The sequence below is a fragment of the Antennarius striatus genome, chromosome 9 (assembly GCF_040054535.1).
Source record: "Antennarius striatus isolate MH-2024 chromosome 9, ASM4005453v1, whole genome shotgun sequence".
Classification (NCBI taxonomy): domain Eukaryota; kingdom Metazoa; phylum Chordata; class Actinopteri; order Lophiiformes; family Antennariidae; genus Antennarius; species Antennarius striatus.
In genome coordinates this window covers 9,663,317-9,690,794 of record NC_090784.1, presented here as the reverse complement: position 1 = coordinate 9,690,794, position 27,478 = coordinate 9,663,317, and the positions used below count along the sequence as shown (strand labels likewise).

Sequence of the window (27,478 nt, the reverse complement as noted above, 5' to 3'; positions counted from 1 at the left end):
ACTCTTTCCTCCTGATAGACTCTGCTGGACTCGATGGTGGATGAAGCAGAGTGTCTGTGCCCCCACGTGATGAGGAGGGGGAGCCTTCGTTCTGAGCTGATGAAAGCCAGCTCAGCCAAGATGGCTGTACCCAAAAGTTTTGTAACCAAAACCCTCCTGGAGCAGTCCGGCGTGGATATAATCAATAAGATCAGGTGTTTGTATGTTTGTAACTTTGGATTTAAAAGGTCGCTAAGATATTTTTTTTCATCATGTTCAGGTTTGTCCTCTCCTGTAAACTCTTAATCTGCTGCCTCTCTATGTTCTAGTGAAGTGAAGCTGAGCCTGGCCTCCTTCCTGTCTGATCACATTGTAGACGAGATTCTGGAGGCCCTTTCAACCACCCAACTCACTCTGGTATGAATAACAGACCTGTCCACTGGCGCACTGATTTATTCATTCACCATGACGGTTCACTAATATGAATCAAAACCTGCCATAATGTGGTTAAGTTTTAAGTTTCACCACCTTTCATTTGATCCTTTTGTGTTTCAGTCTTGTCACCTCTTTTGTCAGTATAAGCACGTCTCATTTCTGTAGTTGTGTTTCATTTAATTTTTTATCGTCCCCTTACTGTGTCTACCTCCATTCCTCCACTCATAATTTTTCCAAATCTATTGTCTCTCACCAACTTCACCACAGTCCCCATCTTCCTTCTCCTCCTCTATTGTTCCTGCAACACCTCATTTCTCTTTTTTGCCCTGTCTCATTCTCTCAGGCAGACCATCTGGTGCTGAGAGGTCGTCCCCTGGTGCAGCAGGAGTCTGTGGACATGGACATCCCAGAGAAGATTCCCAAACGGGCATCTGCTGAAATCCTGGAGGCTGAGAGGCTGGAGGATCTGGAGACATGCATGGTAAGTTGGAATACCCTGTGAATTCTGTAGGATAGTTTAATCACCTCTGATTTTTGTTAATGAAGACTTGAAGCAACTTGTCTAAATGGAGTCCAGATTAAACCCTGGGTTAATCAACTGTACTACACAAACACCAGCATTTAATTTTACCCTCCACTGGAAGAAAGACCCCGGAGATAGACTTTAATGTTTATCTCAAGCGCAGTCCCGATAATGAAATGAGGTTTTTATAAAGTGCTAACAGTATCCCAAATGGCTTTTATTGCCGACTAAACTTTCATGTTTGCTAGAACTAATTGCTTCAGATTGACTCATGTACCTGGCCCAGAGGGTTATTGGGGCCCATCCCAGTAGCAAGGCCTGGGGCAGGGGCCCACCAGCAGTCTCATGGTGGCCGGGCTTTTTGCATGGAGCTGGCGGGTGGTGAGTCAGATCAGATGGAGAGGGAGGTCGCAGGACAGACCTGACATCTACATGAACAGTGAGGGTGTGTTGGGAATGGCTGGTACTTGATCCTATCAGACTGCAGGAGAGCTTCAAACACTCAGCAGGGTGTCAGCAGACAAGTGGTGCTCGTCAGGGTTGACCATCCCTGAACCCTTTGGTGGACATCAGAGGTGAGGGGTGCTGTCAAAACTGAAGAGGGATTCCTTTTTTAGCTTGTGGGAAGCAGCAGGAGGCTGCTGGTGGGCCCAGCCGTTTTAGTTTTCAAAAACTTGGACGTGGGAGGAATTTGGTGATGCACTTGAGGAGGACTTTTGGCCTGCCCCAAAGTGACTCTGGCAAACCATTCAGTGTTTCACGAGAGGAAAACAACTCTCTGTCCATGCTGTTTACAATAGGGATGGGGAGCTGCTGACAGCTGGGGACATTGGTGGGGGGTATACTTCAAGGTTCTCCTCAACCCCACATCTGTTCCCAGGAGGAAACAGATACAGAGAACGCCAGGATTGGTTTACTAACACACCTCTGCAACGTTGTCTAAACAGCTGGTCCAATGTCCCTGGAAAGGAACACTGGGGTGGTCAATCCAGATTTTTTTGTGGATCGGGTGAAGGCTTATGATTGTCCCTCGAGGTACAGTTTGAGTGGAGGAGTCAATGTGTGTTGGGGTTTTGTTCTCCAGAGAGGTTTGAATGGAGCAGGAGACTGACAGATGGATTAGGGTGGCGTCCACAGTGATGTGGGGTTTGAACTGGTCCATTGTGCTTAAGAGGGAGTGAAGCCAAAAAGCGAAATTTTCAGTTTGAATTTTTTAAAACTGAAGTGCTTGCTGAACCGTCTGACAAATAAAATAGATATCGGTTTTAATCTGTATCATTTTAGTCACATTAGGAATTGTGGTGTGAAATATTTTTATTTTTCGATGTAAAAGTCTCAAAAACTATGTCAAATTTGATACAGTTGGTGTTACAGGGCTAATGTGTTAATCGTTTCAACTTTTAAAAAGAATGAGTTTCAAAAGATAAATTTTAGCACATTTCACTGATGATAAGCGCAGGCTGTCATGAAAAGGAGCCTCCATGTTCTTCTGTCTCTTTGCAGTCCGTGACTCTGGTGTTACTTCTCTTCATTTTACATTCCTCTCTGACCTCTTCTTCTCTGGCATAATCATTCCCAACAGTGTCTTTCATTTTATCTTCTCTTGGCCGTACTGTGTGTTGTCTTTCTTCTTCTTCAATTTCTTTCCCTCTGTTTTTCCTCCTTTCCACCATTGCTCGATGGAGACTCTGTGCTGCACTGTAAGTAGTTCTGACTGTCCTTTCCTTTCAATTCTTTTCCTTTTCCTCTCTCCATGTCTGCTGCCTGCCATACAGCTGACTGTCCTGTGTCTTTGAAGTTCAACCAGCCTCCTTACTCAAATAGTCAAAATGCATCCATTCCTAATGCATCCAGTCACATTTGACTGCTCCTAACCGTCTGAATATAATCACAGTTCAATCTAATATGGACATGTGTAATAGCACTACTGTGTTACTGTCTAACCCCGGAGGAAGACATGGTTAGACTTGGTTGAATTAGCTGTATATTCTTTCATAAATAGAAACGCTCTCTTAATTTTGATGTTACTTTTGAGGATGCAGATGTTTGAACACTAGAATAGCTTATCTATTTATCCTGCATACTGCACTAGTCAAACATTTGAAAAGAACTATGGTTTAATCTAAGTCCAAATTAGTAATAATAGAAATTAAATAATAATAACAAAAAACCTTTCAAATACAGTAATTATATTTACAGTGTTTTGTTTTAGTGTGCTGATCTTTGGGCAGAGTAGCATGTCAAATTTATAAATTCTATTATCACGATTAAGCTCTTGATAATAATCCCAAATAAGAGGGCCATAGTTTGTGTGTTGCAGATAATTATTTGACTTATTTGCTTGTGTATCGATGCCTCAGGATATTTTTTTAAAGAACAATCCTTATATTTTAAGCTTTTTTTAACTTTTTAACCGTTTTGAATGATGATCATAATAATGCATGCAATAATAATCTGATTCTCTTTCAGATGACTCCTAAATCCAAGAGGAAGAGCATCCACAGCAGAATGCTTCGGCCAGTGTCTCGTGCATTTGGTAAGCAGTTTATTGTTCAGAATTAATTCATTTTAGGGTATTGATTTAATTGCTATCACATTATGCATTGTTCTACTTTATACTTTGGTTTTTCAATTAATTTGATTAAATTGACTCTAGTTATACCTGATGATGCCTGAACTTTCTATAAATATCAATCTGAAACCATCTCAATGAACATTCTGCCCACAGAAATGGAATTTGACCTGGATAAAGCTCTTGAGGACGTCCCTATCCATGTGGAGGACACTTCATCTAGAACTCCACCCACTCCATCGCATGCCTTGCCAAAGTTAGAGCACCATCCATCAGGAATGATGATGGAGCTGCCGTCCGAAGAGGAAAAAAAGCTGCAGCACTTCACCAAACTGCGACCCCGTCGGAACAAAAAAAAACATTCCAGTAAAGTACCTGTGAGTAAAGTTTTGCAGACAGAGGAAGTTTAGCTCAAGACATTTATGGACAGAGAAGTAGCTTACTGGGATTCACTTTGATGGTGACATGAATAAAAAACACACAAATGCTCATTTCAAAGGAAATAGATTTGCTTATGATCAAACTCTCGACACATAAAGTAATATTCTTTAATTTCCTCTCAGCAAATCAGTAGTGCCCCATCTCAAGATGGGGAGCAGAACGGCCTCATGGGAAGGGTGGATGAAGGTGTGGATGAGTTCTTCTCTACAAAAGTCACTAAGATGGATCCCAAGTAAGAATTAATATTTCATTTAGCATTATTTTTTACCAAATTGTCATTGATGTTCATGTAGTATTTGCGACGTCTGTCACATTACACTTCTCTTTACAGACGCTGCCTGAAGAGTTCAGAGTATCAGGAAGGAGAGAAGAAGAAGAGCAAAGGAGGATTCCTAAACCTCATCAAACGTTCCTCTAAATCAGATAAATCTGATAAGTCAGAGAAAAATCAGCCACCTCTTTCCACCATGGGTTCATCACCTGCCTCTTCAGCCTCAATGCAAACTTGTGGCATCTCAGAGGAGCCCTCCTCTCCAAAGACAGCAGCAAAGAGTCCAGCACCAGACACAAAGTCCAGGTATAGGTGAACCACACCAGAAGTGTCTTTGTAATATAAAAGTAGCTTACCAGCTAACTGTTATTCTCAATGTGAGTGAAGTTCAGTAACACTTCTTCCCTGCAGCCGTTCGCAGCCCACAGACTACAGCAGCAGCTCAGATCGCTCTGAGGAGCTGAGAACCCCAGACTCCATTGATGAGCCCTGGGAGGGTTCGGATGGCAGGGGCAGTCCTCAGGGAGGCAGGCGGTATCCAGGGTTGCAGATGATGGGCAGTGGCCTCCTGGCAGAAATGAAAGCCAAGCAGGAAAGGAGAGCGCACAAGGTGAATAATGTATCGCTGAAATAGAATAAATCAATGTAATAAACAAAGATGGGTTGGGGACAGAGATGTGGTTCAGATCTTGTTGTTTTTAAAAACAAAAGGTACAATGATTTTGCTGACTCCCCACTTTAATTATAATATGTTCTGCTTTGGTAGCATGTTTGGTCATTATTTGCAAGAGCTTTTTAAAGAGAGAGAAGTGATCTTGATAGGTCATTATTACTCAACTCAAGATCAATATTTTCAGGTCTTCCATCAACACAGATGTGGTGCTAGAGGTGCTCATACTCATTGAAATTCCATAAAAATTCTGTGAATTCAATATCAACTGTGAAAACTGAATTCGCATATGAGGGCAGTATAATTTATCTGCAACAAAATAAAGCAAACAGCATATGAAAAACTGAGGTGTAGAGAAAAAAAATCCAGCCAGAATTAAGTTAATAAATTATTTGTTGAGTAGTTGTTTGCTTTTTTTAAAGTTTCATAGGATTGGTGATTGGAAGTGTAGTCTTGTAGTTCCAGTATGAAAAGGTGTTTTTTATTAGATTTTAAATAAATTTGATTTACACAAAGTTGTATGTTCTACATAGATTCTACACAAATAAAGCTTCCTTTATGTATTTTGTTGCTGCAGTAATAAATAGATATTTGATCTTTTTATACTTTGAATAAGCCAAAATAAGTTCAAAATTACAGATACTAACAAAAAAATGTAAGGTTTTATTGTGGCTCAGTAGTCGGTTGTTGTTTTTAGTTGATTTGATTTTGGGTGGAAAGTGCTGCAGGAATTCAATCTCTACTTGTCAATGCTATTTTTTACTGTAGATTTCATATGGGAGATCACATAAAAGAGAAACATCTACACACACCAGCACACAGATTTACATCTCCAGGCTAGTCATTACAATTGTCAACAAGTTGACATAAAAACACAAACAATTCTGATTTTTTTTCCCTAATGGACAAGGTAAGAGGAGGAGGAGGAGGAGGAGGAGGAGAGAGGGAGGGAGGTAAATGGAGGCGATGAAGTGTGAACAGTAAATGGACAGAATGAAGACAAGGAAAAAGGCAGATGGACAGATTTCCTGTCATAATCCTCAGCGGGACAAATATTTCTCCTACTTTCAATTCTAAAATTCGCAAAAACATTAAACTCACGCATAGCAGCAAAAACTGGATGTTGTGCATTTGTTAAATGTGATATTGAGTCGGCATCTGTGCGTGTGTGTTCACTGGTTGCATTACTGGTCCCAGTGTAGTTACTGGGCTGGGAGTGTGCAGAGAGTAAGAGGTTTACTGTGTTTGCAGCTTTAGGGGTTTTTCTGCCCTTGTATCAGAACCACGAAAGCCTCTCCTGCCATCTGCTTGTTCTGGCTGCCTTCCAGGTGTTTGTGTGTGTGTATGCACGTGTGTGCGCGTGCGTGCGTGCGTGAGTGCGTAAAATGGTAAAATGGACAAATTCATTATGGGGGCAGGTCATCAAAGCAACTTTTTGTGTGTTGCATTTCCAACCCTATAGCGCCACCTTCTGTTAAAGTGTTGATCAGCAGTGTTATGTGTGATTCAGGCCTCCTCCAGTCATTAAATCTAGAATTAGAACCTCATACCTTCACCAAAGCCATACTGTTATTTGACACAGTTTGTCTCAATCGTAACTCAGCCTGCTAAAAATTAGAATTGGTTTAGTCATTTCTGTGTATTTGTGGAAAATATTGAAAATGTTATAGTTAAAGATAGTATAAAAATATTTTGATCTGCGCCACAAAACCCGAAGATAACCAGCTTTCACAAAGATATGCAAAGGACTGGATCATGTGTACCACACAAACTGACGGAGGCCTGCAGGGACACGGACTACACACAACAGGAGATGGGCTAAACATGGAAATTTAGATACAGTCAGAGCAGGAGATAATGATGGTGGCAGATGAGCAGCAGGACTCTGAAACTAGAAATGATGAGTCGATGAGTCCAGAGGGCAGAGGAGGAAAAGGTGTATGAACAGACCTTAACAGAATCTCAATAGAATTTTTACAGCTTGATGAAGTAAACCACTACTTATTAGGTGTCAGGTTATTTAAGACAGCAATATTCTTTAGTAATACATATTTTTTCTGTCTCCTTTCAGTCTTCCAGCCCTGACAGGCCTGAGAGCAATGCAGCAGGTAAGCTGTTTAATATGTTGAAAAGTACATGGAACAACTTCAAATTTTAGGACTGTGTGGGTCATGCAGACCTGCAGCTGGTCTTACTATGTTGATTGTTTTTCATGGTTCTCTCTCATTCTGGGTCTACATTTATATCATTTTCAGTACATGTTGTAATACATTGTATTTTACTTTATTCTACTTGACTGGCTTCAACAGCCAAGCCCCAGCCAACCGTTGCAGAAAGCAAGCCTTCCACTGGATTGATAAATAAATCCAGCCCCAGTTCTCCAGAAAAGACCCCTCTTCGTACTGAGACCAAGATGGAACCAGTCCCTCGTTCCAGGGCAACATCGACTTCCAGTTCTCCTGGGGGACCAGTCAGTCCAAAACTACCCGTGCCACAGGGGTCAAAGCCTGCCCTGGCTGCCCGACCCACCATCCCACAGAAGCCAAAAACCGCCAGCAGGAGCATAGGTACCGTCTCAACACTGAATGGATTCAGTTTTATCTCCCTGAACATCTTCATTAGGTGTTTGTGAAGCTATCTTTCTAAGCTTGTTTGACAGGTGAGAGTAAATTACTTTTAGGTTCTGATGTTTTTTTTCTTGACCAACAGATGAGAGCTCAGAGCTCAGCAGTGGTTCCGTGTCTCCCAAGGTCACAGCTCTTCCTCCCACGCTGAAAAGGATGTTCCCAGAGAAGGACAAAGAGGCCCAAACCGGTCAGGAGTCAGGAGGCTCTGCTAACAAAAGCACTCAGGAGGGTGGGTGGCAAAGCTCTCAATGAATGTTGAATGAGTATTATAAAAAATTGACAGAACAAATCTATCAGTCTTCAGTGGTAGGTTATACATCCCGCTTCAAAGCGGCAATGTATTGTAATTGTCAGTGTTTGTGTGTTCGTCCGTCCGTCCTTTAGTCCACCAAATATCTTCGCAACCGTTGCAGATAGAAAGATGAAACAAAAAGCACATTACTCCGGCGGCAAAGGGGATGAAAATGAGATGATGACCTTGACCTTGAGAAAACTAGGTCAAGCTGACATTAACCTGGACTTGACTGTTTCCTGAGCAGACGGTGTTCCATGTTGTTACAGATCTGGATGAGCACCAGATGATAACTCATAGCGCCATGCTTTCTTTTCCTGATTCTCTCTTTTTCTCCCTCCTCTTCCTCGTCCTCCTCTCCTCTGTTTTTAGACTGCTAGGAGTTACACCCTCTGATAACCGTCAGAGGTGCATACATCTGATTTCATGTTTGCTTTCAGAAAAATGAGAATTTATTTAGTCCTATTATTATTATTTTGGATTTGATAAGGTTATTTTCAAAAAGCATGCCTTCAGGATACTTTACTTCTGAATGTAAAGTACAAATCACAATATGTCTCAAGGTGAAAATCAATATCTTAAGTCATTTACCATCATTATTGATTAAGTCAAGATCACCTTTAAACAGTCACAGAAGCAGGAAAGAATGGGAGCTATTCCAATCATCCCTTTAAATCAATACAATAGAAGTACTATTAATATTATTTTGTCATTTGTAGTGTAGATGGATGGTGGGGGAGATTTAAAGATTTTTTGCTGTAACATCAGATGTCGCTTAAAACTAGAATTTGGTTTCTATAAATTGACAGAAAGGCCTGAATAACTTTAGGAACATCTGGTGTTACAAAATTGTCCTATGCACTTTAGTTGATGACCACCTCACTTTTGCAAACTTCCTGTTATAATGTACTAGTTTTTATATTGTATTTCCCTTTGTTTCTTGGTGTTTAGTGTTTTTGAGTGTTTAGTGTTTTTGAGGTTTCATTAATGAAAAATTGTAAAATGTTCCCAATGTTCTGGATGTTCTAAATGTGATTGAAGTTTTTTTGCAAAAAATCTTCTTCTGAAGCACTTTAGTGCTTCATCTAATGTAAAATTGCAAAATGTTTGAATGTGATTAAAGGGTTTTTGCAAAAATCAAAAAAAAATCAAGATGCTGAAACAAATATGTGTAACACACACACACCTACAATGTATCAGCAAGCTTCATTTCTCCTTCTTCCCCCTCCTTCTCTGGCTCTTCTCTTCGTCCTCTTTTTATGACAAATGTCAGCACCTAATGTCATCCTCTCTCTGTCTTATTTTTCAGTGAGGGGGGGTTCTGTGTCAGACACCTTTCAGCGACTCGGACCTCTCTGTACCAACTCTGAGGATCACAGCTCCATCAAGATCAAGGAACAATCTCTGAACCTGGACAAGGACAAGGCAACAGGCAAGAAGATGTCATCAGACTCTGGGGAGGAGGCAGACAAAGACTTTATTTTAATATGAGTGTGAAATGTTGGTAAGCCTCATCAGGAAACCAAACTAATATATTTTTATTTGTATTAGAGGTTGGGCCTGCAAGTCTTATCTGAATGCTAAGTACAAATCACACCTGCTTTAGTATCAGGTAAAATGTCAAACGTAACCTAACTTCATAAAATGACTGATATCAAACTTTGGGCTCCTTATAGTTTCCAGTGTAATTTTCTCACATAGTAAACCAAACTGTGCTAAAACGCTGAAGAGCTTCCAGCTTTCAAACCTTTTTTTTTTATCACTCTAAAAGAATCAAGTTTCCAGGAGTGAGGGTGATCACGTATAATTATTCAATGAATGTTGAGCATTTAAGTTTATAGTCCACTTAAGAAGGAAACCCCAAACATTTTCTGCAAAACTGTGTACCCAAAGTCTCCACTTTTAATTATCCAATCTTATTTTTAGTTGTTGCAAGGTCTACAGATTAACAATACAAGGATCACTGTACTGTACTTGAACTCTAACATATGACCAGATCAGGACCCAATGGCGTTTCTTCCTTCGGTGTTTTTGTATAGATTTTTCTAAATGCTATTTTCAGTATGTGTGTTATTTCAGAGGTGATTGAACCCATTATGCAATTTAGATTTTTGTTTTCAGGTAAATACAGGTTCAGCTGAGAATCTCAGCACACTATAAATCAGAAACAGCTAAGTGCACTCTACATTGAATGGTTAGTAGAGCTGTGAGAGGGAGGAGTGACCATATGAAGTGTTGCTTTTTAGAGGATCGTAGCTTCACTGATAACCAGTGAACCAGACTTTAGCACTATTAACTAAAACCGTTCTCAGTGTGAAAAGAACATTTATTTTATAATATTATTGAACTGTGGACTCCTTTTTACAGTGGAAACACGTGTATCTGTCCTAAAAATGTATTACAGAGTGAGAACTAAACATTTCCTCATATTTTTGCACTCTTTGTGAAAATAACTGAACCAAAATGGCTTCTTTTCTCATCGGCAGTCTATTGTAGTTATTAGGCATTGAACCAAACTCCCAGATAGATCAATCCTCACTTCTTACTTTACATTTATTAGTATTCTCCTGGTATGCTGACGGTCTAATGAAAGCAAAGACCTTACTGAAGAGGAATGTTAAAATGACGCATTTGAAGGTAACATGACTGTAAATGCCATTTGCTTCAGTCTGATCTTTGTGTAAAAGCAGGATACTGAGGGAACTCCAGCCTTTTCAAACACTCAGCACCGCCTCAACCTTTAGGGCTTCCAAAATCAGTTCACATTCACTTTATTCTGTGCAAGACTTTTCTCTGCAATTCAGCTCACAAGGATGTGGCAATCATCTTTGGAATGGTATGAATGCAGTGTCACAAGTGACATTGAAGTGTAGCTGTACTCTGACCACATGAACCTCTTGACTGCTCTGTATGTATGGTTGTCAGATCTTGAACTTTACACAAACACAACATCAACAAAAGTTTTATTTTATGAGCAAATGGATTCTAAAATTAATCTTGTACTCTTAATACTGCGTGAAGTCATTGTAGAGTTAACATCCAAATAGAAATTAAGTTTAGACATTATGATTTACTTTTGAGCAGTTATTATGCGCAAATGGTGCTTAAGCATTTGTTTTCAATGTGTTCTAGAATTATCTGAAGTGCAGTGTGAAAGAGGCACAGCTTGTGTTTATCACATTGCGTAAGTCTAATTCAAGTCAGGGCCAAAAGTCTTAATGATGCACCTTTCCCTACAGTTTCTATTGATGTCTTTTTGTAGGATCAAGCTTTTACTGCTTTGTTTCTAGTCACGTCTCTAATGTAACCCTGTTCCTGCTACATAGTTAGCATGTCTTGGTGTCTGCGTTGATTCCTAGTATCGAAAGGAGTTCAAAAACACTTTAAAAAATGATTATTTCTGTTCAGTGTGGCTATTTTCATGGAGACCATCTTTTTCTTTCTCCTGTATTTGATTCAGAAGCAGCTGGCTGTGTTTCTGTCATGATTTACTGTACAACTCTGTAAACATGAGCATCCACTTGTTTCAGTTGGTGCAGTGTGTAGATGGAGAAAATTAAAGGTAGCATTGAGTCTAGACTTCTGAGTCATGTGACTGCATGATATGACTGTGAGTTGTACTGTATGTATATATGTGCTTCCAGACATTTAGGGATATGTATGTATATTGGTTTACGTTGTGCACATGTAACATACACACTGTGATATATTCACACCTATGCGAACACAGCAAATCCTGTATTGTTTTGTATTTGTTTACTAAGTACACTACTATACTAAGGGTTTGTCTCCAACATCTTTGTAATTAAAAACGGTGATGTCTCAAGACTTTTGTCTTTCATTGACTTGTATATTGTGTTCATCCATGTGAAATTTATTTGTTGCATGTATTAATTTGTTACTACAAATTAATATTTAATCCCAAAAAAATTTAGTTGAAAATGTATTTAGCTGGAAATGCATAAATACAAATATTATGGCATGATATGGGTTTGTTCCTGCAAACATTAAAACTTATTCAATAATTTTACAGGCTTTGAAATGACTGCATTATTTTTTAGACATGTTTTGCATTGTAGTGTAAAAATACAACCACCAGGTGGCAAATGCAAAGCTACTGTACAGTCTCTCTCTCTCTCTCTCTCTCTCTCTCTCTCTCTCTCTCTTTGTCTCTCTCTCTCTCTCTCTCTTTGTCTCTCTCTCTCTCTCTCTCTTTGTCTCTCTCTGTCTCTCTCTCTCTCTCTCTCTCTCTCTCTCTCTCTCTCTCTGTCTCTCTCTCTCTCTCTCTCTCTCTCTCTCTGATAGGGGCGCTTCTGTTAAGTTCTTGAACAAGTCAAATCCCATATGCCAGCTAAACAGGCAGCTGAACAGTAACACAGTTTGTCCCCTCAGTCACTGTTTTCTGTATTGATTGAAAGTGACAGTTTTACATTTCTTCATTAAAATGGACAGTGCTTTTGATAACCTGGATGCAGCGGGTTTCCTGGAAATCTGGCAATACTTCGATGCAGATGGTGAGGATAGTTGATGACATGGTCATTTACTTTTCCAGAATTATTCTTTAAAAGAACACAGTGCTTCTGAGTTTTTCTCTGTAGACACTGGTGAGAATAAGATTAGAGCTATTTGCATGGATAAAATTTTGAGTCCTGGTCATGGGAAATAATTTATAGTGCTTGTGTTATATATTTTTTTATCTACTGAAAAACTGCTGACTCTGTGTTTGTAGTTCACAGAAGGTTTTAAGTATACTAAATCTGCAGCTTGATATATTTGCAATGACTGAAATCAGCTTGAGACAAGTCCATAACAACGTGTCTAGTATGAAACGTGTTCCAATTTCACCCTTCATAGTTTCTATGTATTCCTTGTGATTTGGATTTTGAGGCAAAATCAAACTCACAGGACTGTGTGTGTTTGACAGATAACGGCTACATTGAGGGCAAAGAGCTTGATGACTTTTTCCGCCACATGATGAAAAAATTGGGTCCACAGGTGAGTCAGATTTGTTTGAGTGAATTCATCCTTTACTTATAATGACAACAGTTCAGTGTGCGAGGAGCAGCAACATCATTTCATCTAATGTTTTACCATTATGACTTTAGCAATCTGTACTACTACTGCAGAACTGCATGCACAGATAATTACATGATTTATTGCTCAGATGCAAACAGACTTTCTGCCGCTGAAAGCTGGTGACTCCCTGCACTCATCTGGTGGGTGGGGTGAGTCGAAGGATGTTGGGCTAATGGGGTATTAAAACAAATACAACACCATCCATATTTACTTTTACTCAGCAAAGCTCTCAAGTCATGACAGATATTTTAACATCATATAAAGTTCATCAGGCAGAGGATTGACAGGAGTCATGGTGACTTGTTTCCCATTTTTTAATAATATTAATAATAATGTTCAGATGCTTTACAGTTTGGTTTTGCGTGAAGTGAAACATTTTCAATTCATTCTTCTTGTTCGCCTCTAGTTTATGAACCATACAGAGTGATAGTGTTCAGATATCTTAGCATCACAGTACCAGTGCCAAGCGTGTGCTGATGGAAAGCATTGCTGTAGATTAATGCTTGTCTTACGATAATGAGCAAAGCTCCGGCTCTACGCCATTTGCAGACTGTGTGTTCTGTGCTGCTTGAAAGAAACATTATCGAGTGGCAGGTTTCTATACAGTAGTTAGAGTAAAGGAATCAGTCAGGTGTCAATAAGACTCCAATGGATTAGATGTTTTAGCTGTGAAACATATCTCATAATAAATTGATCATCTTTAATAGATGATCGAAGCTTCTGGTTTGGTAACTTGAACTAACATGAAAGGAAAATGTGAGCGAGATCATCATTAGCATTCTGCTAATTGAAGAGAGAGAAGCTTCCAGGAATACACACAATGAGATAGATATCTAAAAATAGTTAGCCTTCGGTTAAGAGAACAGAGCCTTGAAGAAAAAGGAGAGCTCAAAGTTACCATGGTGACATTTCTCTAGATGACTATGACTCCGATGTTACATTTGCTCTTCAATAATAGTGTTTCTTATGATTTATTTAGTACATGAAACAATTAGTTTTTTAAAACACAATTTGCTTTCAATTTGAAATTGTATGTATATCTGTGCTCAATTGCTACACAAAGTGAATTTCTGATATTGGGGTTAGAAAATCAATTTGCTTTTAAAGTGTTTTATCTCTCCAGGAAAAAGTGACTGAAGACAGAGTCCAGAGACTGAAGCAAAGGTTTATGTCTGCATATGATGTCACAGCTGATGGGAAACTGCAAATTCAGGAGGTACAACATTCATTCGATCCTTGTTTTAATAATGATCAAGTGTGACATAGACAGAAAACATGGGATACAGCTTTGGTTACATGTTGTTCTTCTGCATTTATAATCATGCTTGCATATATTTTTGTTTTATGATGATCATAGAGGAGAAAAATCATCTTCTTATAAGTAGAAGCACTGAATTCACTTTAATACCCTGAGTCTTTTCCCATAAAAAAGAAAATGTTTTGTTACATTGTGCACTTTTTTATTCCTATTTACTGTCCAGTCACATGAAACCAAGCACATTTGTGGCATTCCTCATCACAGGTCAACTCCAACTCGCTCCATCTTCCTACCTGTCAGTACATACAGAGTAAACACTTCCCTCTCATTCAGAGCTTCCTGTTCTCTTTCACATCTGTCTCTCTCAGACTCATCTGTTAAATTCACCCCTCCCTCTCCAAATTGATCTTGTCTTCATCTTTTATTTATCCCATGTATCCACATAGCACCATCTTACATAATGAAAAATAATGACCAAGATTGCTGAGGGTCATCCTCTGGTGACAAGTCAGCCAGAGAAGAGTACTACTTAGGCAACCTACTAAATACTTTATGCACACCATATGAACTATATACTGATTGTAACATCCATCCATCCATTTACTTATTGATGGGACAATCACAATTGTTTTGTCTACAGCCACTTATCTGCCTCTAGGATTGCTGGAGCCCATCCGAGCTGGCTACAGGTGAGAGGCGGGGTACACCCCACATATGACGCCAGCTCGTTGCAAAGTGTGAAGCTGTTTTTCTTTCATGAAAGACAGACAATCTCACACTCACACCTACAAACAGCTTAGAGTGATCAATTCACCTAAATTGCATTATCTTTGAGGTGGGAGGAAGCTGGAGAACGCAGAGAGAACCCACACAGACTCCACACAGAAAAGAAAAAAACCCATAACTCTCCTGCTGTGCACTCACTGTGCTACTGTAACGCCCTGCTTGTAAATAAAAATCTAATACAGTATAAGTGATGTGTAGGACAGATAATGTTTGTGGTGCATGAATGTTCCAAAATGTTTTTTTAACTAAGTAAATTTAATTGAATTGGACTTGGCAGCAGCTGATTCCCAGAAATGTAAAGCCACGTTCTGGTGACAATGCATTCTCAGTTTCTACTCAATACAATTGATGCAGCATAAGACAGCAAAAAAGCAAAGAGTGCAATCCAGGGCAGATGAGATATACCCCATACACAACTGAGAGGCCAAACCATTAATGCCTTGAACCACAGACCCAAAGTGCTTCAGCTTTTGACTCATAAAGCTCTATAAATCAATACATCTCTGGCCTGCTTGAGACATTGATTTACTGTGGCTGATGGTCAAACCTGTCCATACATTAGCTTTTTCCACAACTCCACACACTGCTAACGAGGAAGGCACTCTGCTTCTTTCCTAATCCAGTTCTCTCTTTTTCCTTTTTAAAGCTATATATACTGCACAGTGTCAAACATCCGGAACAACTCTGACATCCAATAAAGAGCTTAACCGACCGGCAAATTTACATGGAACTGAAAGGGATAGGATTTTGAATGGAATAATTCATTATATGAGGAGTAGGTTTACATAGACGGATGAATCCAACATTCATTTCAGTTTCTGTAAAATTGGCAATCCTTTTTAACTATTTGTCATGTTACCAAGAAACTGGATGTAAGGGTCTCAAAACAACTTTGGAAAATAATGGAGGGATTTCATTACTTTTTTTTAACATGGTAAAAACGCTGAGGATGGTCATTTAATTTGGAAACTCGCAGACAACTTTCCGTGATCACAGCTTGGCATCAGGGATGGCAATAGGTCATTAAATGTTCAGAAGAAATGCAAAGTAGAGCTTATATTTTTCCTCTATCAAAATGTAAAAATCCAAATTCATGCTGTCAGGTACCAGCATGAAATTGGATGTGGGGCATTTCTGTTGTCATGCAGAACAGCGAATTTCTCTCCTGCCTGATTCACACTTTGTACCTTACACTGGTGCCTCTGCGCTGTGAAAGCAAATAAATGGCAGAATCCTGTGAGGAATCAACATGGAATGTTGTCACTCCTCTATTCTACTACCTAACAGTATATGACAGATGAGTTAAACAATATTGCACCATCATCCTATCCCTAACCTGCACACTACTGCACTGTGCAGTATGTCAAACATTTATTGTACTGTACTTTCGCATATTTAATGGTAACTATACCTTCTCTTCTTCAGCTCTTAACGATACAATGGGAGTCATTTCAGTGGTTTGGAAACCTTTCACCATTATGGAGACACTATAGTGTGTCCTGTTTAAGGTTACTTTAGTTATGCTGCATATTGTTATAAAAGTGTGTTGGTTCAAGTCTGTTGTTTAATCCCAATATTTATTTTATATCACAAGCAACTGCCAATTGGTTCATATGCACGACAAGTAAACTTAAAACCAAACAAATATGTAACGATCTCTATATTTATTATTATTATTTATTATTATTATCAATCAATCAAAGACTCTTGCAATTCTTTAAGCCAAAAATATATTTCCTGCCCTAGCTTCTGTAGAATGTATGTTTTTTTCATTGAAATTCAGATGTTTTTTGATGTGAATATTATTAAATTCCTAGACTTCCTGTAAAATTGTTCAAACGATCAACAAATGATTAGTTAGATAACAAATTAACCCTTTGTTTAATAGTTTTAAGTGAGACGCTATTGAACACCCTTTGAGACTTTAAGACTAAAAGACAATTTTTATGTGCCTGATCTGCATTCCTTTTTAGTAACTCTGGGTCTTCTGATGTTGGCATGTCCACTGGTGCATTGCACCTATTCTGACTGTGAGCTTTGTGATTTGCCGCAGTATCATCTTGTATTTTGATCAGATAGATGATGGGGGCCAGTTTAATCTGCTAATGGAAGGGTGATACTGTCAGGACAGAGCAAAGTAGAGCATGAACTGGAGAGCAGCCAAAAGGGAATCATCTCATCCGTCAGCAAATGCTGGGTGTGTTGGGAGCTTTTTCTCTATAATTACAATATGTTAGGGTTTTGTAGTTTGGATATGTTGTGCATTTAATTCTGTGGTGAACTTCATTATGAGCTTATGACCAGTGTCACAGGACTTAATGATGTGTGGAATAAATAGACAGTTACTATTATTTAGATGCAATGCATAAATTATTTTTTAGTGTAATTAGGATCATGACCATTTCTTTTTAATCATTGAAACTACTGTGTTTGTGTTACACCTGATTCACTGCGGTAGCAATCCACTCACAAGCTGCATGCTCTGCTATTCAGTTCACAGAATAATAAGAAATGCCTGCTTGAATCTTCTTTAACATTGCTGTGATCTTGTCTTCCAAAAAGCTTGATATTGTCTTTTGGTCCTTGGGTATCCTTGTCTAATCTTGAACATGTGCCATCTTTACATATTGGAAGCCACAGGTTAGGCAAAGCTGAATGTAATTATGGTAGTGAAAGTTTATTCTTACAATAAGTCTATGAATCTCTTATATATGCAATTGGTTTCATTTTGCACAGATTTGTACCTCCGAATTCTGCTGCCATCTTGATCCATGAACAAATCATGGACACACTGTATACATCTTAATTTTAAGTAACAAAGTCTTTCCTCATACGAAAAATGAATTAAAACTGACTCCTGATCTGATAAAGGTTTCAAAACCAGACTATAAACATCGTCTAATTGCTTCTCTCCAACAGCAGAACAAACAAGACGACATAAAACAAGATGGAAAGATGATTATCCAGTCACTGCTCTCTGTTCTGACTTCTACCCTCCGGCATGTTTTCCAGTTGGCGAATATGATCTTGCCTGAAGATGAGAACTTCCTGTTAGTGTTCCGCAGAGAGGTTTCTTTGGACAACAGTGTTGATTTTATGAAGGTGAGGTCACACTCAATGCTAACATTTGATGAGTTGAGAAAAGATGATGTGAGAAAGTTTTGTCCATAAACTGACAGTGAAAGATGATAGGAACAATAAATAGTACATAATAACGTGGAAAAACCTGTACGTAGAAATCTAATATCAGATGTATGGATTGGAATTAATTCACATGAAACGAAAAGAACCACAGAAGCATGATTACTTTAACTTAAAAATGCAGTTTATAAAGTAACTTTTAACTATATTTTGACTATGATAAACTAGGAACTGGATCATATACACTTGAAATAGTGGGAGAGATACAGTGTATTAACAATGCTTCATCAAAAACCAGACCAACCAGTAATAGTCCAGCAGAATGGAGGAGGATGTGTGAGTAATTTCCACATTATGATGCCCTACCCATATTGGTTTATACATATCAACCTACATAGAGAATAACAACTTGGTAACATGATAATAATAGTACAGTACAAAATTCCACGTATTCAAAAGAACATTTGGAGACATTCAGCTTCAGAGACGGGAATCACTGGATGAATATTTCTGTTCTGGATCAGAATTCATCATTCTAGAACACATCCTTCCTCAAGTCTCTGTACGCCAGGCAGGGGAACTGAAAGTAGAATGCATTCTCAACAAACACCAGATTGCACACACACACACAAAAAAAAAGAAAACATAAATGCTGGTTTCCATGGTTGCCATCATATTTGCCTGGTAGGGTTTCACATCCAAACTCAACAAATGACTGCTGTCTCTTAAATTATGTGTAAATGTCTTCTTTGATTTGATCACCCTGTTTTTGATTTAACTATTTTAACATGAGATCAGAGCTGAATAACATTTTTCTGTTGAAGACTAAAAAAGCCATACATTTTTTTAATATATATTTTTTTAAATAAAAATAAATACTGATTTTCATATCTTTATGAAATATCTTAATAAAAAGGACATGATTCCTTTATTATTAATATATTATTAATATATTATTGTAAAGGAAAGCTCTGTTTTGCATAGCCTTTTGGGGCACACTCAACTCTCTATTCTCCTCCCACATAACATAAAACTAGTAGTAAAGTATTGACTTGTAAAGTAAACACAGAGTTTAATTTCACTCAGGGCCGATCCTATACTCAGAGATTCTAACCCACACTTTTCTTACCTCTGAAAAACCCAAACATTCAAAAATAATGGTATCCATTACAGCCACTGATTCAAACTAAAACGTGTCATTTAACTCTTAGTAGCAAGTCTCCATTCTACAATAATAAAGCTCAACATCATTTGTGAACTGATCTCTTTCTCACTAATCCAATCAGCATAATACAAAAATACAGTAACATGACTGGAACCAGTGCACAGATGACATTTTCATTCATTCATTTATTTATTTATTTATTTATTTATTTATGCATGGAAGTAGTGCTTTGCAGGTCTCCTTGATTAAGATTTGTTTTTAAGCATCTCAAATACATCTAATGAATATATTGTTTGTATCTGATTTCGTGAGATAATTCATTATTGAATAACTCATGGGAATAACAGTACTGGCCCTGGTGACAAATGTACTTCATGTGCTGGAGCTAAATAAATTCACCATCATCCTGCTCGCTGCATGTAATCACTGATTCAGTTTTCCCACTTTAGATCTGGAGGAAGTATGACGTTGACTGCAGTGGCTACATATCAGCTCAGGAGCTCAAGGTAAACAGAAAAAGATTCATTGCAACATATAAAAAAACAAATACACCTCAATTACACCTCACCCTTTATTCCAGGTCTAACTTTTATCATTGACATTGGCAGAGAGTGACCCTAACCTTCACCCACTCAGATATTAGTCATCTTTCAACTTCTAAAAAGTCATTTCCTTGAGGGAAGAGTGAGTGTGTGTGTGTGTGTGTGTGTGTGTGTGTGTGTGTGTGTGTGTGTGTGTGTGTGTGTGTGTGTGTGTGCGTGCGTGCGTGCGTGTGTGTGTGTGTGTGCGTGTTTGTTTGTCGTCTTTTGTATTTCATTGTTTTGCTGCCTGAAAAGATGAACTTTTTGCCTCTTAGGCTTTCTTGAAAGATCTGTTCCAGTATCATCACAGGGAGGTCTCATCCGACAAGCTGGAGGAGTACACCGACAGTATGGTAGTGAAACATCACTATTCTCACACTGCGTTCGCTGGTCAATCTATTGTGTCTCACTGCAAGAGGCTGCATTGTCTTTATTTTAATGTAGCAGAGATTTTGTAAACAGTCATATGTCATTTTCACACAGGTTGTAGTTTTTAGTCAAGTTACTACCGCTGTCATTAGTACATTTTGGTGTTTTTTGAAATAAAAGCAGCAGAAGATCAAAACTGAGAGTGCAAAGACTGATTTTTCTGGAAATTGAGGAAAGAAAATACAAAATCTATTGAATATCATGAGGCCTAATCTATTTAACATTTCCTTCCTCGACATGTTCTTTTGCAGCTGTTTATTGTCTTCATGCTCCGTTGAATAAATCTGATTGTTCTCAAAAAGAAAACCAACTATTTTTCAGAAGGACTCTTCATTTGTGAGGTGTGAGCTGTTCAGTGAAAAGGATTTGACTGTTTTGCCCAGAGTCACAGGAAGCAGGAGGACAGACATCAGGACTCGTGTTGTCTACTAACTGTCTTCTTTGTCTTGCAGATGAAAATCTTTGACAAAAACAAGGACGGCTGCTTGGATTTGAACGACCTGGCGAGGTACTTGTAAAGGAGTGGAATGATAGTAGCTTGATGTCTGTTGAAAAGAACATTTAAATTGACATTTACTGTGACATTCAATTGTAGTAATTCCATCTCTCACCTTTGATAACTTCAAAACTACAAACTGCTAAATACAAAATAATTATATCTCTCTTTCTTGTGTAGGATTTTGGCTTTACAGGAGAATTTCCTCCTCCAATTTCAGATGGATGTAAGTGTTTACTATGTGAATACTTTTTGCAAATGATGAACAGGTTGTCTTTTCTTATTTGATTTGACGTCTAAGTCCTGTTTTCTTTTCCTAAGGCTTGTAGCAAAGATGAGAGAAAGAGAGACTTTGACAAGATCTTTGCCCACTATGACGTTGTGAGTATAATAAGAGTTACTGTGTATTCCAACATGTGTTCGTTGAGCTTCTTTGATATATGATAGACTTGAATAAAACCTCGTCCTTTAGACTAGTACTGCCTGTGGCTGTATTGGACGGTCCCTCGTGCTCGGTCTTTAGCAGACTGTGACAAATAGCTTCAAGACATTATTTTCTATTAGTTTTTAAAAAAAATATTTCCTAAATGGAAAATCTCTCTGGATACAAAAGTTGTCACAGCAGAGGTGCAGAGAACTCTGAGGAGGCACGCAGACAGATGTCACAGTGATTAAATGGTTTTCATTCCCGAGTTATAAAGCTCTTTACATTTCATGATGTGTGGCTGACTTTCGAAGAGAACTTGGTACAGCATCACTGAATCCAATTATCTCCATTACCTCAGAAATTAAACCTAATTGAATAAAAAAAGCCATTATGCTGTCGATTCACTCGCCGACGATTTTAATTTTGACCTTCTCATTCTCAGCACATCTCCAAGATCTTATCAACCTGTTGCTCTGTTCTGTAGAATTCGTCTAAGTTGTTGAGCCATTTATGAACTTCTTAGTTATTTGGAGCTCTTTCATTTTATTCAATGTTCAGAAGAGCTTTGTAAGAAAGTGGGATATCAGGAAACTTTGGATTCTCAGGCTATTATTTACATTGATAGTAACTCTCCGTAAAACAAATGTCACTGTAGTTTCTAATGTGTTGACAGGTAATATGCACATGATTTAGACCCATTGGTAATGTGGAGAACTGTGCGTAAAGTGGGACATTCAGTTAATGACGATGATAATAGAAAAACTTCATATTTTAGTCTTCAAGCACTAAAAATAGCAGCATAACAAACAACATATATAAAGAGATGTTATGATGGGGTAGAAAAACAAGAGTTTTCACATGTTTACAGAGAATGAAATGAGGTGTTCTGAGCTATCATTTACGTCAAGTTAAGCTTATGGCTTGTGGGCAAAGCAGGCAGAACCAGAGGGGTGACCTGGGACAGCTCAGCCATTGGCTAGAGAGTATCTGCATAGATACATGATGGAGGTGGTTGACCTAAACATGGGTAAATGAGTCAATAAATGAGTACATTTACGGCAGTAAGGAGGAACATCAGAAGCTGCATCATATTTTCCTGGGAGCTCAGGTGTACCTCTGTTTCAGAGATGGAAATCTAATGTGACCAATAATATGATTACCAGACACACTCCCCTAGATGTAGATTATAGCCACATCCCTGCAAGCTGGGATATGTTCCAGCCTCACCAATGAATGTAAGAAGTCTAGAAAATCAAGATAAATGACCGAATAATGGGGGTCTGATGTAAGAAAGATTATATAATCCACAGCCCCTTCTGTCTTTTGTCTCAGTTCTCTTTCATTCACCGTCTTTCTCTCCATCTCTTCATATCTGGTTTAGAGTAAGACAGGAGCGCTGGAAGGTGCTGAGGTGGATGGTTTCGTGAAAGACATGATGGGGTTAGTCCGGGTAAGACAATATTCTGCTATTGTTTCTTGTTCTTTGTTCATTTCAACAAAGAAATATTTTCATTTTATGTTTAGAGTTTTTTCATTCATTCACAGGAAAAAATGTGTGCATAGGAATCCATAATAAAAGTATATACAACTCAATGAAAAAAGCCAACATAATTTCTGTAAAACCTACACAAAAAATCTGCTGTACACACTTTTCCATATCATGCCATGTTTTCTTAACTTTCCTCGTGTATTACATGATGTAAGCTTCTTGGGTTAGAATCAAAGAGCAGAAATGCTATGGAACAGAACATTGTGGACCCGTATGAATGCTGGCAGTTAGTTGAAATCCTAAACTACTGATGGACCAGTTGAAAACAAGCTTCATTATTGCGTGACAAGCCTTCGTGCTCTTTGTAAACACATTGACAGATTTATTTCTACCCTTCTCTCCCTTCCTGTGCTGCTTTCCTCTCCAGCCCAACATGACTGGTCCTGATCTGGACAAACTGCGGGCTGTTCTGCTGAGCCACTGTGATGTCAACAACGATGGGAAGATTCAAAGAAACGAGCTGGCTTTGTATCTGGGAGTCAAACCTAAACCTTAATTAAAGGATATCATGAAACACTGAAGCTGTATTCGTAGTGCACTCAGTAATGGGTCGTCATTCTGATCAGTTGTTCATAAAGAGTTAATGATAGAAACACAGTTGATGCAGTGACGATGAAAAAACGAAAAGAAATATCATCTACGGCTAGAACTGACTGTCACGCATGTTAAGCCAAAGGAAAAGTATTGTTGAATGATTGTTGACTAAAAATCTGCATCTTAATCTTATATCTTATTTTTTATTTCAAACCGTTGGATAGTTAGTGAATGTATTAGCGTAAAGTTTGAAAATAATGTTTTCAATTTTAATAAATGTCCTCAGCTTGTTGCTGAGCTACATTGGCAAAACTGACATTTGTTATCGGCATGTTTCTCTAGAAAATCATATTTGGAATTTTAAAGTAATACATACATACAATACATACATACAACACTGGAAGTAAATAAAAACATGACAAATGATGAATGGTTATTTTCTTATGTATATAAGAGTTTCCCCCGCCTCACGCCCTCAGTCAGCTGGGATAGTCTCCAACCCCTCGTGACCAGCCACAGCGGATGAAGCGGTAGGCGATGAGTGAGTGAATGAATATTTAAAGTCACTGATATTTTAGTACATAAAATTCATCTTATAAATTCATCAGCGGTTTGTGTAAATGTAAATGAAATTAACATTTCCACTGACTTACTGAGGAAGTAGCATTTTGATCTGTTGATGCAATAGAAATGAAAAACGGAAATTTCACCTTCTTTAGACAAATAATGCTTACATAATATACTATTGTTGTTTTGTATCCACCGTTACTTTAGCAGGAATGGAGTGGAGCTTGCAAAACTGGTTCATAGAGACAACTCGACTGCAAGCTGCAAATACACACTACATGCCCCATTTCCTTTAACATCTTCAACATACTGTCAATCAATCAAACAAAAGAGACAAGACAACTGCTGTAATAATAAACATCTGAAATTGTGAGTTTATCAGTCTGATTGAAACATAGACAAATTGTTTAAATTATTCAATACAGTTCAAGCTGTTAAGGATAGTTTGAGTTTGGACCCCAAGGAGCAGAGACTGACACAAAAGTAAAAATCAACAGTTTTATTTCTCAGGTAAAAAACATGAGTGAGCAATGAAAACCAAAACAGCACAGCAAAAAATGACTAAAGTCAAGAAACACTGAAAAGGCTGAGAGAAAATTAGGAACATTAGCATCACAGAAACAGGACCGAATTGTCTGGCACCCTCTTAGGGAAAAGCCAGGCCTCTTGAGATGAGGCTGAGCAGAGTGAGAACTGGCATTCCTCGTCAGCTGCTACGAGCCAGCCACACCCTCTGCCACAGCCTGACCTGTCAGGAGAAAACAAGCTTAACACAAAAACAGACCTTCCAAGAATATCAAAAGAACAGAACCATGATAGAAGCAATGCGTTATAAAACTCTCAGGTAAATCGTTAAATTTATATGTTTTATCCAAAAAATTCAGCACATTATTTTACATATGTTTTAGTCATAATTCCAATGTTTTTGGAGGTGTCATTGCGTGACTGTCCGCTTTGAGCTCATTTATACTGAGCGTTTTATTAAACTAATGAGTAAACAGCAGAATCAGAGAGTATTCTTTTTCTTCTTTGTTTCGCATTATGACTTTGTTGGATGAAACTTATCCAAAGGGGGGGGAAATTCAAGCATCTTATAAAGAAAAGCAAGACTTCTCTTTTTGTGAGATAAAAAGTCATAGTGATCAGTGTGGATTTCAGATCTGATTCTTTATTTGAACACTTCCAACTCAAGCAGATAAACTGCAGACACAAGATAAATGACTCTATAGCTGTCCTGATGAGATGCAGCGGGCTGACAGAGCCAGTCTCTGTTTGTCAAGTCAGAGCAAGAGATTAAAAACAAACAGGGTTAAGTTAATGAAAACCCTTCTGGGCACTGAAATGGAGTTAATGGTGCAGACATAAAAGCTTTCTTTTCCTTCTGACCACCTAATTGCCCTTTAGTGTCCAGAGTGTGGTCTGACATTGTCCCTATTTCTGACTCATTAAACAGAGAAACAACTTTAAACATAGAAAAACAGTTTGTGTATAGTAACTAGGTAATACAGTATTTGGTGTGCACATGTACAATGTACTATACAGCTAAAGGCTTGTGGTTGTGTCTCTGTGTGAAACAAGCAGCTGATACACTGCTGCCACAAAACAAACAGTTTCCAAATCAGGCTGAAAGCTTCAGTCCACACACATTCAGACCAGATAACAATGACAAGACTAGATGCTTCACAGATGGACTTCTGAGCAAATACGTCCCTGAAAGCCCCCCAATAAAGACAAAATCATAATGTTCACATCACTCGTATATATTTAATCATATATTTACAAAATAACACTGGAAGTGACAGTTATGAGAGAATTGCCTTTTTTGTCTGTGTTAACAAACTCCTTTTTATGTTTATCCTTAGCTAGACATCTGAGTGTTTTTGCTGAGCTGAGGTCTGTTGTTAAAAAAAAACATGAAACATGAATCACTTTATTCTCTGGGCTTTGACAAAAATCAATGTGGGAAAGAGTCAGAGACATAACATAATCTACAAATCAGAGTCTTTTAAACTGTTGAAGGGATTCTGAATATATAAATAATGAATCTGGCATGAAAACACCTGTTGATTTGTGTACTAGAGCGAATATTATGCTAAGACTGCAACTCTCTCTGTGTCGCACACTCACCCTGTCACTGTGTGTGTGTGTGTGTGTGTGTGTGTGTGTGTGTGTGTGTGTGTGTGTGTGTGTGTGTGTGTGTGTGTGTGTATTAGTGTGTGTGTGTGTGTGTGTGTGTGTGTGTGTGTGTGTGTGTGTGTGTGTGTGTGTGTGTGTGTGAGAGAGAGAGAGAGAGAGAGAGAGAGAGACAGAGAGAGAGAGAGAGACAGAGAGAGAGAGAGAGAGAGAGAGAGAGAGAGAGAGAGAGAGAGAGAGAGAGAGAGAGAGAGAGAGAGACAGAGAGAGCTTCTCTGTTTATACCCCCTTTCCAGAAATAGGATGATTTAAGGTCCCATTGTTGAGTGCTGCCCTCTGTTGGTCAAACAACAGTAATGCAGTCCTTAATTATTTTTTTTGGTTTCTTTTGATTGTTTGAAATAGAAACTCTTCCTTAGATGTCTGCTCTTGAGATGGCCACTGGTTCTTGTTCTGAGAGGATGTTATGGTCAGGTCTCTGCTCCATTAGTGACTGGGTATTGATGTTATGGGGTGCTTCTCCCTCCCATATGACTTCCAGTATTTTTCCATCTCAGCTCCAGGTGGGTCTGAGCAGCTCCTGTTATTTCCCTACCAGTTAGAACACCTTTGCTGCTTTAATGGACAGCATCCTGTTTATTCTCCTGGCGTATCCCTTAAGCCTGGTTTGTAAATGTGTATGTTCTGTTGAACATGCTTGAGTTGAGTTGAGCATGTTCAACAGAGACTTAACTTGTTCTCACAGCTAATATTTAGATGACCTTTTTCATGTTTTCATGTTAAGACTTATTTCAGACATTTAAAAGCGCTTTATCAGACAAACCCAACAGGACGATCCATCCATCCATCCATCCATCTCATTGCTTCTCTTAAACAGTATTATGGACTGTATAAATAATAGCTGTCTTGTTGCTTGACACCTGAATGTGTATGTCTGTTTAGTCAATCTAAAGCGTGGTCACAGTTATAAGGCTGTGGCACCAAGCCCTCAAAGGGACAGACGACTGACCCCCAGGACCTTTATCTCTTTTCTCACTGAGTAAACAACAAATAAGAAAGGTGCTGTAAATTCTAACCCTTAAAGCCTCCTGCTGATACGTTTCTGTGGCTCTCCTAGGTGAAACCTAACATTCCCATTCCCAAATTGCCAGCAATGAATACAACATATTGGAACTATAAGCTGAACAGCAAACATAATAATTCACAATGCATAGATCTGCTACGTCATTGTTGCCATGGCTTCAGCTCAGTACGTCAACAACCTTTCCAAAAGAAGGTCAGGGAGAGGAAAGACACTATATGTTTCAACAGAGGTGCTAACAGAAATGTGTTCCTGCAATGTTTGTTACTTTCTCTTCTAAATCTAATAAAATATAACAAATGAAATATGGATACATGAGGAAGTAGAGAGACGTCTCATCCAACATCTGTCTTTTAAGCGTCTAAAAGTTTTGTTACAATTGCCATCTACTTAAAATATCTTTCAGAGCATTATAATGAATATGGCTGGCTGCAGGGGAACTACA

At 38.5% G+C, this 27,478-nt stretch overlaps 2 protein-coding genes across 2 annotated transcripts in view; both read left to right on the top strand.

Moving 5' to 3' along the window:
* LOC137601455 (F-actin-uncapping protein LRRC16A-like) overlaps positions 1-11,826 on the top strand; it is a 55,120-nt gene extending 43,294 nt beyond the window's left edge. The window contains exons 27-38 of the mRNA XM_068323645.1: positions 19-194; positions 309-396; positions 758-895; positions 3,407-3,473; positions 3,666-3,886; positions 4,073-4,182; positions 4,282-4,527; positions 4,633-4,831; positions 6,963-6,999; positions 7,201-7,458; positions 7,601-7,747; positions 9,120-11,826. Of these exons, the coding sequence (XP_068179746.1) occupies positions 19-194; positions 309-396; positions 758-895; positions 3,407-3,473; positions 3,666-3,886; positions 4,073-4,182; positions 4,282-4,527; positions 4,633-4,831; positions 6,963-6,999; positions 7,201-7,458; positions 7,601-7,747; positions 9,120-9,301 (1,869 nt within the window). The 3' untranslated portion in view covers positions 9,302-11,826. The remainder of the gene's footprint in view (positions 1-18; positions 195-308; positions 397-757; positions 896-3,406; positions 3,474-3,665; positions 3,887-4,072; positions 4,183-4,281; positions 4,528-4,632; positions 4,832-6,962; positions 7,000-7,200; positions 7,459-7,600; positions 7,748-9,119) is intronic.
* Positions 11,827-12,165: 339 nt separating this feature from the next.
* Positions 12,166-23,660, top strand: scgn (secretagogin, EF-hand calcium binding protein). The gene is made up of 11 exons (XM_068324060.1): positions 12,166-12,324; positions 12,735-12,805; positions 14,010-14,102; positions 17,943-18,032; positions 19,686-19,742; positions 20,093-20,170; positions 20,699-20,754; positions 20,923-20,968; positions 21,064-21,123; positions 22,551-22,619; positions 23,086-23,660. The coding sequence occupies exons 1-11, from the start codon at positions 12,255-12,257 to the stop codon at positions 23,212-23,214; spliced, it is 819 nt and encodes a 272-aa protein (XP_068180161.1). The 5' UTR covers positions 12,166-12,254; the 3' UTR covers positions 23,215-23,660.
* Positions 23,661-27,478: the final 3,818 nt, after the last annotated feature.